The sequence below is a fragment of the Aotus nancymaae genome, unplaced genomic scaffold (genome assembly GCF_030222135.1).
Source record: "Aotus nancymaae isolate 86718 unplaced genomic scaffold, 86718_ANA_hifiasm-v0.15.2.pri h1tg000032l_0, whole genome shotgun sequence".
NCBI classification, from domain to species: domain Eukaryota; kingdom Metazoa; phylum Chordata; class Mammalia; order Primates; family Aotidae; genus Aotus; species Aotus nancymaae.
Window position 1 is genome coordinate 17,647,595 of NW_026988445.1, and position 16,542 is coordinate 17,664,136.

The 16,542-nt window shown below is 43.0% G+C and overlaps 1 protein-coding gene across 1 annotated transcript in view; it reads left to right on the forward strand.

The window, feature by feature from the left end:
• DISC1 (DISC1 scaffold protein) overlaps positions 1 to 16,542 on the forward strand; it is a 365,698-nt gene that overhangs the window by 274,003 nt on the left and 75,153 nt on the right. The window contains exon 10 of the mRNA XM_064383602.1: positions 9,811 to 9,871. Within this exon, the coding sequence (XP_064239672.1) occupies positions 9,811 to 9,871 (61 nt within the window). The remainder of the gene's footprint in view (positions 1 to 9,810; positions 9,872 to 16,542) is intronic.

The following is a 16,542-nucleotide window of genomic DNA, read 5'->3' on the forward strand; positions in this document are numbered from 1 at the left end:
ATACAGAGGCATAAAAACCTTGTCCTTTATGGTAACTTGGAAGAAGGGCACCCCGACTCCAGAGCTCCCTGTGGTTGGCCGAGGTGTTTGTCAGGTATGCTTTGTGGCTCTGTGCAATCCTGCCTCTTCTCTGCACTTTCACAGGTACAAAGCGGAAGAGACTCCCTAATTAACATCCAGCATGTTAAACTCTACCTCAGGGTCAGCTTCCTGGGGAAGCCCACCCACAGCAGCCCCTTCCACCCCACCTTCCTTCCACGCACCCTTAACACAGCCAGCCCCCTGCAGCCTCAGGCCTAGGGATGCACAGTCTGGCCATACTGTGCACACTCAGAAGCCTAAGCTGGGGAAGAGGCTTGCTTGAGTTTAAGAAGTGGTCCCAGGGACATTGGGCAGGAAATTCCCATGTTCTGGGTACCATGAACACAGACCAAAATCGAAGGGGCACATCTTTTGGCCATGTTACCACCTCACCTTGTGGAGGGGCAGTCTGGAGAAATCTGGGGTGAGGGTTCTCTAGCATGATGCCCAGGGCAGGGGCCCCTCTTGGATAGGTCCAAGGGCTATTCAGATGAAAGGGTTTTAGAAAATGAATCACTCTGGGGAGAAGCAAGACGTTTCATTCAGGCTGTTTCACTGGGAGACTTTGTGTTGCATGGTCCTTTCCTACCTGGTGTATGTTTGTCCTAATGAAGCAGATACTTGTTCATCACCCATGTATCTATCACCTGCATATTAAAGGAGAGGAGACCTCTGTGTGTGTGTGTCTTACTAGCCTGGCACATTGTCTTAGCATCTTTGGCTTCCAGTGATACTAGGTTCGTAAGCAAAAGGTGCCCAGTCATGGATAGTGGGGCCATGTGGGGGTGATGGCCAGTGCCTGGATGTGGGCAGCATGTGTGTGTTTTGGGGTGGGAGTAAGGCGTGGAGTGGTGAATGGAACCTAATAGCCAATGAAAGACTTTCCTCAAACAGGAAGTTGTTCTGACCTCACTTTGTGCTTCCGTGTGGCCACTTTGGCCTTTTTCCTGCCAAATCCATTGGGTGTAAGGAGCAGGCAGTATCTGGGCTGGCTGCTTGGGAACTTCCTAAGACAGCTGAGGAGAGCACCTCCAGCCTGAGAAACACCGCCTGGTCCAGGATCTGGCAGCCTTACTGTGGGCGCCATCCTTTGCCGCTGAGCACATTCTACGTCTTCCTGCTGGTGTCAGCATCTCTCTCAACAGCAAAGCCCAGACCAACCATCAGACCCACAAGCTCTTGTGTCTTTTAACAGTTACATATGTAAAGCCTCTGCTTTAGAGGGAAAAGTAAATTCTCTCCTTCTGTGAAATTCCCTCAGTGAAATTCATAAATTATGTTTCATCACAACTGGGCAACAGTACTGTGTATTTGTAAAAGCATAGCCTTTGGCATAAAACCCAAGTGGGCCTGAATATTTTATTTACTCCTTGAAATAACTTCTCGCAGCCCCAGTCTCCTTATTCTCAAAAGGGATTTAGAGAGTTATTGTGAGAATTAAACAAAATAATGACGCACGTGGAAACATCCTGCCAGCACCCAGTGTGAGCTCACTTTTCCTAGCTTAAGAAGATCAAGTGCGGATTGGGGCTTTTTTTAAACACAAGTTGTTTAAGAAGATAGTATTCCATTTTTAAAACAAAGTCCCCAAATGTTTTCCTTCTTCTGTCTATCAAGAAGAATTTTAAAAAGCGTGTGTGTGTGTGTGTGTGTGATGCCCATATTTCAGGGAAATAACAGGAGAAAGAAAGAATAAGACTGCATATTCTCAGATGCAAACCACTAGGTAAGGCAATAAATAGGCATTCTAAGCAATTTTTACAATATTGTAAATTAATCTCCAGGTCACAACTCTTTCAGTTATATGCACCAGAAAGCAAGAAAGCAAACCCAAATATGCCTGCTGCTGTCAGCAGGGATTGCTGAGAAAAGTTAGCCTGTCTTTCCATTTAGTGAAAGCATCTGACAAGGGCACGTGAGTGGGCGGCTGTGAAGTGAACCTGCTTGGAAGTGATAGTGTTCGCTTTTTACTGACCTGCTTTCCATACCGCAAGCATTTGGTTTTTCTTTTGTCATTGACTCATGCTGATTTATTAGGCTGTGTGCTTCAAGGGCGACAGAAGACTGCATGTAGAAGCAGGTCTGAACTGGGAAAGTGAGAATTACTATATTAGATGATACCCAATTAACTAGTGACAGGCACAGCAGGTAAAATTGGAACGTGGGCTTTGTCTACTATAAGCACTTGCCACATAGCAAACATTTTTAAACCTGGTGAAGTTTTCCTTACTCATTTCTCCTTTCCTTCTTTCTGCCCACTGTCTCTTCCTGTCTAAGCAAGGAGCTGTGTCTACCTACGTGAGTATCAAGACCAACAAGTCTTTGAGATGTGCTCCAGGGTTCAAGGGCAATGGGGCAGAACTCTCTGAGGATGGTGACTCTCTGGGAAGCAGCAGCCACACACCACCCCACAGGACAAAACAGCAGAAGCAGAGGCATCAACACAGTTTGGAATAATTGACTTGACTTTTTTCATGGACAGCTAAGTCACAGGATGATGTTCCAGTTTGAAAACACTTTCTCGCTCTCTGTTCTTTGGGTACCTCTGCCAGCATGAAGTTACGATAACTCAACATTCTCACTTGCGTCACTCAATGGTGAAAAGCTGGAAGAATGAGTTAATCTTAGGTCCACATTCAAATGTGGCTATTAGGGCGGTGACGGAAGCTCAGAGCCTGTGCTTTTGGGCAGGCTGATTTCCTGTAACTACTCTCTCTTCCTTCAGTGTGGGATCATGTAGTACATCTACTATCATAATGTAAACTTGGAGGGATATGATTTGGAAATTATTGGGAAGGTAAAATGATATGACATGAAATGCCTGCTATTCTAAAACACAAATCTTATTTTATGTGCAACTGCTGTTTTTCATTCTCCATGCCTCCTCCTGCATCAGCTAGCATAGAAAATCCTTTAAGATCTCTAACTCAGTCACTTCCTCGGAGAGTCTTGTTTAAACCCCTTCAAGCTGGGCCAAATCTCCCTCCATGATGCTCCGAGAATGACTGCTGCTTTTATCACTGAATCTAACTTGTTGCTTTTATTAATCATCTATTGATGTGACTCTTGCTGTCATCAAGCCTTATTTTCTTGAGCCTGTGGGTAGCATCATATTCACCTCTGTGGCCCTAGTGCCTAACATGGAGTCTGGCATGTGGTAGGCATTTAAGGAACATTAGAGGCAGGGTACAGTGGCTCATGCCTGTAATCTCAGCACTTTGGAAAGTGGAAGTGAGAGGAATGCTTGAGGCCAGGAGTTCGAGACCAGCCTGGGCAACAAAGCAAGCCCTCATCTCTACAAAAAAAAAAAAAAAAAAAAAATTGGCTGGGTGCAGTGGCTCACACCTGTAGTCTCAGCTTTTCAAGAGGTTGAGGTGGGAGGACCACTTGAGCCCAGGAGTTCAAGCCTGCAGTGAGCTATGATCATACCACTGCACTTTAGCCTGGGTGACAAGAGTGAGACCTTGTCTCAAAAAAAAGAAAAAGAAAAATATAATAAAGCATTAGATGAATGTTTGAATGACAGTCAAATATATCTCCAAAGAGAAATTCTTTCTTTGTTACTGCTTATTAAATCTGTAGGACTCATATCTGATAATTTTCCTTCTCTCTGTAAAATCTTATCAACATCAAAGAAAAAGAGACAGAGAATTAACAACAACATACTGAATGATACCCTGACAATGAGAAATGAATCATTGCTAAGTTGATAATGATGCATTTGTTTGGTTCTAGATCTAGAGAATTTATAATGAGCAGTCAAAAGCCTGGGAAAGACTGAGCTCTGCTGAACTCAGGAATCCTCTCTTGAGAGTTCTAGGTAAACTAGAACTACTACAGACAGGTGATAGCAGACAAATGCTGCAAATAAATAAATTTATAGGTGCAAATCAAAATCTTTTAGTAAAATCATGTAATTAACCTCTCACTGGGGAGAGTGAGCCAATGTAGACATATGCTATAGAAAATTGTTAATAATTTTCTCATTGCAACCTACTTTGAAATGACCTTGGTCTATTCACTCTCAATATATATAAACTTATTTTACATGCTGATATGCTAGTAGCATTCTTCCCCACAGTTTGCAAACAATGAGATTTTCATTTATTGATGGCCGGTATTTGCAATGGTCAATACTCCTTGTAACTGACTTTTTATAGCACAGCCTTTGGCCTCTCCTGAATTTACTGTCCTTGAACACCTGCTTCATTTTGTTGGTGCTGAGATTTCACATGCATTCATTCAGTGTGCACTTGCTGCTCTCATGTTATATAAAGTTGAAGTCATGTGTTCTGTAACAATGAACTCTGGAACTATTCCTCACTGGCAGTGTGACTTTGAACCTTACTGCTGTTCTGTTTAACCAACTATAAAATGGTGATAATGATAGAGCTGCTTCATTGATACTATTATTTAGTCCATGTTTAGAATAAGGTGTTTAAAACAGGTCCTGCAAAAGGAAGTGCTCAGTAAAATGGTAGCTAAATTGCTATCATGCGTGTCCACACACTGGGTCTCCAGCGTGACAGTCGATACCATTTGAATATGAGCAGACAAAACTCTCTAGGTTTTAGTGGATCATGGTTGATACTTCCATTTTGCCCTTCAGTGTGAAATTTCACTCATGTAGGACTTCATAGAAAGAATCTACTGTCTTTCAAGGATTTACACAATCTTACACCATCCTACCTACCAAGACATTCCAGCTGCAAGTCCATTTTCCTGTATTGCTGACTTTCCTGGGTTCTTTTAGGATTATGTTACCTCTTCATCCTCTGTTTGGATTTAATTATACAAACAGAGGCCCTTTCATTAACTCGAAGACAGCGTAGTACCTTAGATATTTGAACATTTCTCAGAGTTCTAAGATTTCTCCTTTGCCTTTCACATCTTCCTTCCGAAAGAGTTTACTAACTGGGAGTTAATTTTATCTAAATTGATTCTTGAATATTGATCTTTGAAATCTGATGACTTATTTTTGTAAATGTAGACCAGGTCTCACTTGGTACTTAATGTTAATTTAAAAAATTCCAATAGCATGGCTAATGTTTGACAAACTCTGCCATTAATGCTAAACTGGGGAGGTCCCTTTGGCTTCCATTTTCAAAGGTGAGATTGTATTGTACTGATCCCATCTGAGGATGCCTTCCTTATTAACTGAGGGTGATGGAGCTGGAGTTTCTTTAAATCACTGTTCCATTCAATCTGATAGCAAGTCTGCCTGGGTGTTCCTCATTTCCTGTGCTATTTTCATGTCAAATACTGCTGTCCCTTTATTATGCAAGGGATACAATTCATTGAAACCTAGTTGGACTTCCTTTCACTTAACATTTGCCTACCTTCCATGTTGACATTCTTCCACCTTCCAACTTCTGTGTTTACACTGAAAAAGCTGTTGCTGGGTAGCTTGGTTATTTATTTTTTTTCCCATCAGACTCATAGGGATATTTTTGGATTATTGTTTATGATGAATATTTATGGGAAATGTTTCTGTGTACTCCAGTGAGAAATTAGTGTTAAAGATGCTGGTCCCACAGCTATCTGTGTCCCTGGAAGCCACATCCTGTTTATATTTAAATAGTGCCAAGTATAGTGTCTTGCATGAAGGAGGACGCAGATTAAACTCCTGTAGCATTGATGTGTGTTTGTTTCCTGCATTCTACTGTTTTCACTAATTTATGGCATTTAATTACTAATCTGTTAATCTAAGTTTTTGTTTCATTGGATTCATCAAACAAATTATATGAATTCTACTCTGATATCATGGCCTGAATTGAGATACCAGATTCCCTTAATAAATAGAAGCAGTGAATGTGTTCCTGCTTCTTCCTGATCAGGAGGCCTGCAGTCCTCTGGTCTTGTTTGTTTTGTAGCATTTCCTTTTGTATTCAGCATTTCTTTGAGTGCCCTCTTTGCTTCTTGGAACCTCACCTTACTACCATCACGATTCTCACAGGTCCCTGCTGTATTGGACCTAAAATGGCAGGGAAGAAAGGAAGAGGAGAGGAGTAAGAAGAGAGGAAAAGATGAGCTCTATTCTCAGTGAGTGTGTCTGTAGGCGTATTGATTAGGAAGTTTAAAATCTAAACTCGCTGTCTACAGTCTTGGCCTATCTTGAAGGTTGTGAGTCAACTTAGTAAATGTGTGCAAGGTACTTTTAGGCTGTCTGGCGGGGAGATGGGTTGGGTCCAATGAACGTAATAGTTCAACTTAGCATTCTCCTTAGATGGCAGCCTCCAGGCAAGAGGAAAAGCCCGTGGCTCTGCCTAGTTCTCACTCAGGTCCAGTGTGTCACCAACTGGTGCTTAGCATTCAGTTTCTTAACAAAGTGATTAGCTTGATAGACATCTAGATATTTTTAAACATAAAAATATGGCTTTCTTTTTCTCAGGGGGTGCTGTCCATTTTGTCCATTGGAGGGAAGGTGCTGTCACAATATTAATGCCATCACATATGGTCAGCAAGGGCTTCTTACGTGACTCCCGCTTCCTGAGTGATATTGTCCAGTCTCCTTGCTTCAAATGCCAATCCCAAATGTCTCTGTTCCAGGACTTTCCCACAATCCAGACTCAGATATCCAACCTCACACTTGACATCTCCACTGAGTGTCTAAAAACTTCTCAAATTTAACAAATCCAAAGCCAAACGCTTGTCTCATTCTCCCCATTTCAGTTGATGGCAATTCTGTTTCTTTTTTTTTTTTTTTTTCTGGTGGCTTAGCATAAAAACCTGTAGTCATTCTTGACTTTTCTTTTTCTCACACCTGACATTCGACCCACGAAGTAACCCTATTGCCTCTACCTTTAAAATCTATCCATAATATGCCCACTTAGCACTGACTCCTGCTAATGCGATAGTCTCAGTCCCTGTCGGGACATAGAACATGCTACTGCAAAGTACAGCACCTTGGAAACTGAGAAAACACCAGAAGCAGAAAGGTCACTCTGACCATCCGCTGTCTTTCCACTGTCTTTCTGTGTGAGTGCTGATCATAAGGATTCTCTTGCTTACCTTCCCTGAAAGGTGGGCATAAGACCCTTATGTGACAGTTGCCCTGCCCCTGCCCACCTGTAGGGAAGGAATGCTACACAGAGGCCAAGAAGATTCTGAACAAACAGGCCATGCTAAACTCCAGTTTATCACCGTTAGATCATATGTTTTTTGTCCAATCACATTTCTACACAGCACAAAAGTAGACAATTTTCCTGAGTCTTAGGATCTTCATCTCTGAAGGCTTCTTTGTCACATAAAACTTTGGTTACATAAATTTCTCATGCCTTTCTCTTGTTAACCTGTCTTTTGTTATAGAGCTGTCAGCCATGGCCCTGGTGATGGGTGAGAAAAAGAGTCTACTTTTCCTCCCCGACATCCCCATCACCTTTTCCTGGATGACTGCACTAGCCTACTCCATATCTTCCACCCCATCCTCCCCTGTGGTGTATTCTCCACACAGTAGCCGTAGGTCAGTCTCATTTTATTCTTCTACGGTGTTTTTCCATTCTACTCATAACACGCAAAATCCTGACAGTGGCTTCCAGTTACTACAGCTGTGCAACAAAACATCCCCAAACTTAATGACTTAACATCACCATTTATTACGTGCAAAATTCTGTGAGTCAGGAATTCAGACAAAGTACAGTGAAGTTGCCTTTTCTCCATTCTGTGATGTCTGGGTCCCTCAGACTCAAAGGCACGAACCACCTGAAAGGTCATTCACTCAGGTATCTGGAGGTTGGTGCTGGATGTAGTCTAAGACCATCACCCAGACTGTCAGCTGAAATGCCTACACAGGGCCTCTCCATGTGGCTTGAGATGCCTTACAATATGGTGGCTGGGTTCCCAGGACAGAGAGCCAGGCAGAAGCTGGACTCTAGCCTCAGAAGAGATATAGAACCTCTTCCATCATACTCAGTGGGTTGGAGCAGCCACAGTCTGTTCAGATTCAAGAGAAGGGCAATAGATTTTACTTCTTGACGGGAAGCAGCAGCAAGGTTCTGGAAGAGTATGTGGTACCAGAAACACTGTTGTGGCCATTTTGACACCATAGTCTACCACAGTGACCTGCATGATTGGACCTGGGTTGTTCCTTTTCTCCCCATGGAACATTCAGCTCCGGCCATACTTGTTGGAGAAAACAGATGTGCTCCTGCCCTGGGGCCTTCAGACCGCCTGCTCTATCCACCTGCTCTGCTCTTCCCAGGATGCCTGCCGACTCCCTCTTCCTTCCCTCTGCAAACTTTTATGCAATGCTATTTCCCCAGTGATGCCTTCCCTGACCACTCTACAGCCCCATTTCACTTGCTTTCTTTTTTTCCCCTTAAATCCTTATTCTCATTGCCACCTTCTAATGTTCTATGGAATTTTAATGTTTATTCTTTAGCATCCCTCACTGCCAGAATGGAAGAACTACAGAAGCAGGAATCTTTATCTCTTCTGTGTACTGAGTTATCCCACATGCCTAGAGCAGTGTGTGGCACATAAGTATGTATGGGATGTGAAACAGAGAGGGCGTTTCTGGTTGGGACATTCTGAACTTGCAATACTTGCTCCAGCTAATACGACTAAGTTTGCATGTTAGACCAGCATAAGTCAATAAGAAAAGACACCAACTTAAACGGTTGTTTTCATTGTGTAAATTTCTCTTTTTACCTTTTATGGACTAATGAACCAGAATGTTTGTTTTAATTTCCATCTACATATTTGGTTTCTTTATGAGGAATGTCAGAGTACTTTTTCCAGTTCCACTGTCCCTCACCTGACACATACACATTGGCTGAAGAAGTCCAAGAATCCCCAGACACTCCAGTAGCATGAAGCTGGGCAGCCTGGCTTCTGCATTTGCACATTCTCCAACCTTAGCGTGCATGAGCCCTTCAGCATAAATAACCCTTCAGAATAAAGGTTGGAATAAAAACGATGATAAAACCTGCAATAACGATAATACTAATAATGACAGCACCATTGATAATTCCAGTCACCATTTTCTAGAAACCCCTTAGCTTCAGGTGTTCTTCCAGGCACTTGGTGTGCATGTCTATTAGTTATCACCTTGACAGGAAGGCACTTTAATTCCTCAAATGAACAAAAGGGGAGTATCAGAATTTGTTTAAAGTATATCAAATCTCTTTTATCCATAAAGTGCCTGTTTGATCTGTTGGACCATAGCAATCATTCATTCCTTCAACATTTGGTGATTAGGAAGCGCTGAGTTTATCTCAAAGAGTAGCTGGTTGAGTAATTGATTTCTAGTTACTGGCAGAATCCCATGTTTATGTTTGTTTCTCAATGAAAGGGTCCACAATCCTCCTCTACCCCTGGTGAGGCTCTTTTGGTTCATCTGAACAGGATCTGTTCACTCTTAGGTTTTCTTTCCCTGTATTTGACAACCAAACCCATGGCTACCAGTTGGGAAAGGTAGGAGACACAGAGCACACCCAGTCCATTGAGAGACTATCAGTGAGCTGCCTTTGAAAGAGTATGGCAAGGGCGGCTCAGCGCTGTTGCCCCAGCCTCTGACTTTCTCCAGCAGCGGCACTCGGACCCTCCAAGACCTCCCCAGCTCATGACTTCAGGCAGCCACTCCAATGGATTTGAGGGTTTTCCAAACATAGGATGTTATGATTACTAGTGGCTTGACCTCAATCCTTTGGCTTTGAGCTTTTAGTTGAATGGTTTTTATTCAATTTTGACAGCAGTTGCATTCACTTTGGATTTCCCTTTTTTCCGCAGAAACAAGTGTGAAGGAAAACACCGTGAAGTACATGAAAACACTTGAGGATAAGCTGTGCAGGTAAGGTTAATAATTTCCGTGTTTCAGACTCCATGGCACATCTAGAGTCTTTATTATAAGAGAATTTAGTTGAATCAATGAAAAAGGCTGGCAAATTTCTCTAATAAATTAACAAAAAAAGAGACAAAAAAAATTCTTTGAACCCCGTAAGTGAAAGGGCCGGTGCCAGCCCTCACCTTCTCTTTTAAAAAGTAAATAGATCAAGATGTTTAAAAGTGTCTTAAAGAGAGCACAGGATAGTTTTCATGTTCCATAAGAAGGAAAAGAATCTGACCAGGTGCGGTGGCTCATGCCTGTAATCCCAGCACTTTGGGAGGCCGAAGTGGGCGGATCATGAGGTTAAGAGATTGAGACCATCTTGGCCAACATGGTGAAACCCCGTCTCTACTAAAAATACCAAAATTAGCTGGGCATGGTGGCACATGCCTGTAGTCCCAGCTACTCAGGAGGCTGAGGCAGGAGAATCACCTGAACCCAGGAGGCTAAGTTTGCAGTGAGCCAAGATCATGCCACTGCACTCCAGCCTGGTGACACAGCGAGACTCTATCTCAAAAAAAAAAAAAAAAGGAGAGAAGAATCTTTTTAACCATAATAAATTCAGAATTCATTCTTTAGACTGTTTTCCCCCCTTTTTAAAGTTTAGTATTTGAAGGGGGTCTTAAGGATTTTAAAGAAGTTTATACATGGTTTGGAGTAATACAGAAATGCACTTCTTAGGTTCTGTTTTGAATCCTGAATCAAAACCAGCATGAAAATTTCTGGTTGCTTTTTTTTAAACCCAATTAGGAATTCATCTTTGAGAAATGTCAGGGATGCTGCAGCGTGACAAGTTTCTGGCTTTTGTGGATGTGTACTTAGGAAAATAAATCCCAGTCATCAGAATCTGTTCCTAATTAAGGCAACAAGTACTAGAATTGAATATGCGTTTTCTTCCCTGGAAGTCATTTAGTTTTATGGAGACCATTTTGCTACTATTTTGGAATTTGTTAAGTAACTCTTTAGATAGGCTATGCCTTAAGCCTTTGTCTGCTAAGACACTGCCATGAGCTAAAATGCTGCTTTTCCCTTAAGAGATGTTGAGAGGGCCTACTCTTCAAGGTAAGCAAGGCACTATAGGATTTATTCTCATCCTTGGAAAGCAGTCCTTTAACCCTCTGATTGATCTTTCCCTGGTTCCCATGCTCCTAGATTTGGGGAGAATCTATGACACAGGTGGTTAGCAGAGGTGAGCGGAATGAGAGCTTGCACCTGGGTCAGGTGCTCTGCTCTGAGTCTGGCCTTCCTCCTCTCCCATGTGTTCAGAGCAGATTTCTGGCACGTCCTTCTTGATCTCATCTGCAGCTACCATTGTTTTAGCCATCAGCACAGCACACACCATAAGTTACGTTAGGTTATTGGGTAGCAAGTTGTAGCCATAAGCGAATGGGTATTGGTAAAGGGACGCCCATTTAAATTGCAGCTCTATCACATATAAACTGCCTAACCTCAGGTAAGCCCTCACCTTCAGTTTTGTTTTGTTTTGTTTTAGCTATCTAACAGGAGGAAGAGTACCTACCTCCCCAGCTGGTGTGTGAATTTAAATACCATATGTAAAGCGCTCAGGTGGTTGGCAGTAGTATTTAATCGGTTCTAATCCTAAAACAGTTTGTGTTTTTTCCACTTAGAAGTATTCAATCGGTTCTAATGATAAAAAGAATCAGTTTTATTCAGTCGGTTCTAATGATAAACAGAAGTATTCAATAGGCAGAAGTAGTCAATCGGTTCTAATGCTAAAACAGTTTGTTTTTCCACTCAGGAGTATTCAGTCGGTAGTAACCTTCTTTTTATCATTAGAACCGATTGAATACTCCTGAGTGGAAAAACACAAACTGCTTCTCCTCTGTTCTCACACGGTGCAATAATCAACACAGAAGGCATCTGTGATGAAATATGTGAGGGTTTCTCCCCAACAAAAAGTGAGCAATCAATTCTGCCACAGACAACAGCTGGGTGTCCTCTAACTCAATTCTGACACCGTCTACCTGGAAACAGCATCAGATGCCGCAGGTTGGGGTCTCAGTCCCACAAGACTGCCCCACTTACAATGCCAACCCAGGTTGTTTTGCCTGTGCTTCTGACCAACCAACTAGAAACTGGGATTCCCATGCCCCTTCTCCTTGGGTTCAATGAATTTGTTACAGTGGTTCATGAAATTCAGAGAAACACTTAAATTTATTGGTTTATTGTAAAGGAGATTGCATAGGATACAGATGAAGAGATGCATAGGGTGAGGTATGGGGAAGGGGCACTGCGCTTTCATGCCCTCTTTGGGCACACCATCCTCAAGGAAACTCCACACGTTCAGCTATCTGGAAGCTCTCTGTACCCTGTCCTCTTGGGCCTTCTGTGGAGACATCACTGGATAGGATGATCAAAGCATGGACATCCATGTAGCCACGTGATTGGACAGAAAGTGTATGATCTACCACAAATAGACTGAGTGGGAAAACCCAATAAGGCCTGTTTGTTAAGATTCCCCAGCTTCTCTTGCAGCATTTCTTCCTTCAGGTATGGGGTAGGACTCCTTCTGAAATGGGGGTCTATGACCTATAATCAGACAAGGTAGGTCAGAGAATTTCTTTCCTTCCTTATTTTTTATAAGTTCAACTTTTATTTTAGATTCAGGGGGTACGTGTATAGGTTTGTTATATGGGTGTATCACGTGATGCTGAGGTTTGGGGTATGATTGATCCCGTCACTTAAGTAGTGACACAGTACCCTGAAGTTAGTTCCAACCTTGCTTCCTTTCCTCCTCTACTAGTCTCCAGTGTTTATCATTCCCATCTTGATATCCATGAGTACCCAGTGTTTAGCTCCCACTTACAAGTGAGAACATGCAGTATTTGTTTTTTGTTCCTGCATAATGGCCTTCAGCTGCATCCATGTTGCTGCAAAGGACATGATTTCATTCTTTTTATGAGTGCATAGTACTCTGTGGTATGTACATACCATGTTTTTTTAATCCAGTTCCCCATTGATGGGCATCTAGGTTGATTCCATGTCTTTGCTATTATGAATAGTGCTGTGATGAACATATTGTAAGGTTTGTCCTCGCCAAGTTTAAAGGGGAAGAAACTGAGGCCAGCACAAGAAGATTCAATATGAAGGATTTATTCAGGCTCCCGGGTGAGGTTCTGTGGTCTGACAGGAGGGGCCAGAGAAGTCATGCGGACTCCTCTCAGACGTGGGGTTTTATAGGGAGTGGAGGCGTTTGATTGGTTGTGCCCAAGGTGAGTGGGGCCTGGATGGGACAAAATGGCGGGGAGTGGGGCCCAGATGGGACAAAATGGCAGGCGGGGAGTGGGGCCTGGATGGGACAAAATGGTAGGCAGGGAGTGGGACCCAGATGGAACAAAATGGCAGGCGGGGAGTGGGGCCCGGATGGGACAAAATGGTATTGGGCAGGTTCTGGTGGGGCTTTTTTCTGGGCTCCCGATGAGGAGGGGCTGTGTCCGAGCTCCTGGTCAGGGAAGGAGGTGTGTGTGCAAGCTCCCGGTGAGGGAGGGAGGAGCGTCCGAGCTCCCGGCGAGGGAGTGGGGAGCGTCTGAGCTCCCGGCGAGGGAAGCGGGGAGTGTCCGAGCTCCCGGAGAGGGAGGGGGGGTGTGCATCCATGCTCCCGGCAAGGCAACCAGCCTTACACATATGAGTGCATTCATCTTCTTGGTTGGATGGTTTATTCCTTTTTGGATATATACCCAGTAATGGGATTGCTGCGTTGAATGGTAGTTCTGTTTAAATTTCTTTGAGAAATCTATGCACTGCTTCTACAGTGGCTGAACTAATTTACAGTGCCACTAACAATGTATAAGTGTGCTCTTTTCTTCACAGTCTCTCCAGCATCTGTTGGTTTTTGGCTTTTTAATAATATTTATTCTGTCTAATGTGAGATGGTATCTTATTATGGTTTTGGTTTATATTTCTCTGATGATTAGTGACGTTAAACGTTTTTTGTATGTTGGTTGGACGCTTGTATATCTTCTTTTGAGAAGTACCTGTTCATATCTTTTGCCCACTTTTTAATGGAATTATTTGTTTTTTCTTTGTCAAATTGTTTAAGTTCTTTATACATTCTGGATGTTAGACCTTTGTTAGATGCGTAGTTTGGGAATATTTTCTCCCATTCTGTAGGTTGTCTGTTTACTCTATTGATAGTTTCTTTTTCTGTGCAGAAGCTCTTTAGTTTAATTAGGTCCCACTTGTCGACTTTTGTTTTTGTTGCAATTGCTTTTGAGGACTTGGGCATAAATTCTTTCCAAAGGCCAGATGCAACTAAAAAAGACCCTGAATATCCAAAGCAATCCTGAGCAGAAAGAACAAAGCTGGAGACATCACATTACCCTACTTCAAACTATACTATAAGGCTACAGTAACAAAAACAGCAGGGTCCCAGTACAAAAGCTGAGAATTTCTTTATGGCCAGCTCCAAGACAGAAAGGCGGGGGAAAATTAGGATATATTTTTAGTTTTTATGACCTGCCTAGTGGAGAAATAACAGTGGGTATGGGTGTTATGAGCCAGGAATTGTGAATAAAAACCTATATACATAATTACAACAGTCATGCCCAGAACCCATCCTCTCTCCCTCCATGGCAGCTCCTCCTCCTGTTCATCCAGCCTAATGCATGGCCACCACCCACCTGGCTGCCTGGGTGGGCGGGAACCATGGGCTCATGCTGGCTGCCCCACCTCCTGTCTCATCACTCAGTTCCTGAGTCTTGTCAGTCTTGCCTCTTTAGTATCTCACAAACCTGCCTACTTCTATCACACTGGCAGTGTGAGCCCCTCTTCTGATCATAATAGCAGCTTTTCCTGCTTTACTGTTCCATTGTTTCCCTCTTACTACCCTCTCCAGGTGGTTTTGAATAAGCATCTTAAAATACCAATCTGGTCATTGCACAAGGCTGCCTGATGTCCTAAGGATAAAGCCTAAATGTTTATATGCTCTCCAGCGTATACACACAGTGTTCTTCCATGTGGCCTCTGCGTGTACTTGAGTATCACCCATCACCACCCCATCATCACCCTATTGCAGCTGATACTTGTACCTTTATGCTTCCCAATGCCATAGCATTTTTTTTTTTCTGGAAAGAAACTAATTTAGATGGCCTCATAATTAAAGGTTATCATCCTGATAAGTATTAGATTGAACCATTCCACTGTTTTTACCTAGAAAAATGACAATTTCATATATTTAACCCATATTTAGGGATTTGAAGTCATCTTCAGGAGGGTCAGATGCAGTGAACTGAGGCTGGGTGGTCTCCTTGTCCGTGACACTCAGGCATAACTTGCTCCTCCCACCCCTCTGCATATGCCCTGGTGGGCTTCTCCCAACACACCCCTCACCCTCAACAGGCCTTCCTATTCAGCCTTCGAGGTTTAGATTTCTCCTCTATGAAACCTTCCCTGACTTAGGGAAGTGCTTGCATTGATTTATTCTCACTTTCCACGTGCTCCTTGACAGGTATTGTAAGATTAAATCTGCCTTGTTCAGGACTGTATGCTCAGTGATTTGCCAGTGCTGGATGGTACAGGGGTTCCCAATAAACATATGTTGAATGAATGATTGAATAAATATGTGAATTAATGCAAATAATTTATAAACATCGTAGGCTCATCTTCCATCATCTCCAGCCTCTTTCTCTGCCTCTCCAGCCATGCTGATGTTGCACGCCACCTTGTCCCTGGCCTCTTGACTCACATACCTTAGCTACCTAGCATCCTGCCACAGTCTCAAATGACCATGATGGGTGCTGCCCCTCCTGTAGCCTACTTCTGGAGGGCTCTTTTCATGCTATTTCAAGCCGTTAGGAGGCCTGGCTCAGATTTGTGTGAACTGGTATGGTGGAAACAATGGAATGGGGAGGAGAAAAAGCACCCGGGAGTCTGGAGCCCCTCTGGCAGTAGACAGTTCTATTCCCATTCAGGAGGCTAGAGTGGATGCTGCAAAAGCCTGGTGACTGTCAAAACCTCTTGTGACAGAGCCCAGTAGTTATGGTTGTTCTCAGACACTCTGTGGGTTCCACTGATGATCTGTCACCTTCACAGTTCCTTTCCAAGAGGATCAACATTTTAAAATAGGAAAACGGTTTTAATACCTGACACAGCGGTGCATCATAGTGACTGCTTCGTTAACATCTCAACTTATCCACTAAAGCAGATGAAAATCTTTACCTGTTCCCACTGTTTAGCATCTCTTGGTCTTACAGGATTTTAGAGAGGAAGCAGCTGAGAACAGAATGGATTGCTCCTTTTCCATTAGAATGCTGGAGAGCATAATACTTAAAGATCAGAGCTAAGAGGCTTACATCTGGCTAGTCACCATTTTGGGGGACAAATTCAAATGATAGTACTCTCTCACAGTATACAGAGACCTGAAGACCCAGATATTGAGGCAAACTCAGGTAGACTCAACATCCACTCTCTATCAAGCATGTCAAGTGAATTAGAAAGTTAGGAAGTATCTAATGCTGTCTGTGGTTCAAAAGCCCATCTTGCATAACGCAAAGCAAAAAGTGGGCAAATATTACATGTGGACCTTCAATGTCTATTTAAACAAGGATTTGCCTTGTAATTATCTGAGTTACAAGTTAGATGCATGTATTCCTGTTCCTCCTTCTACAAAGAAGGGA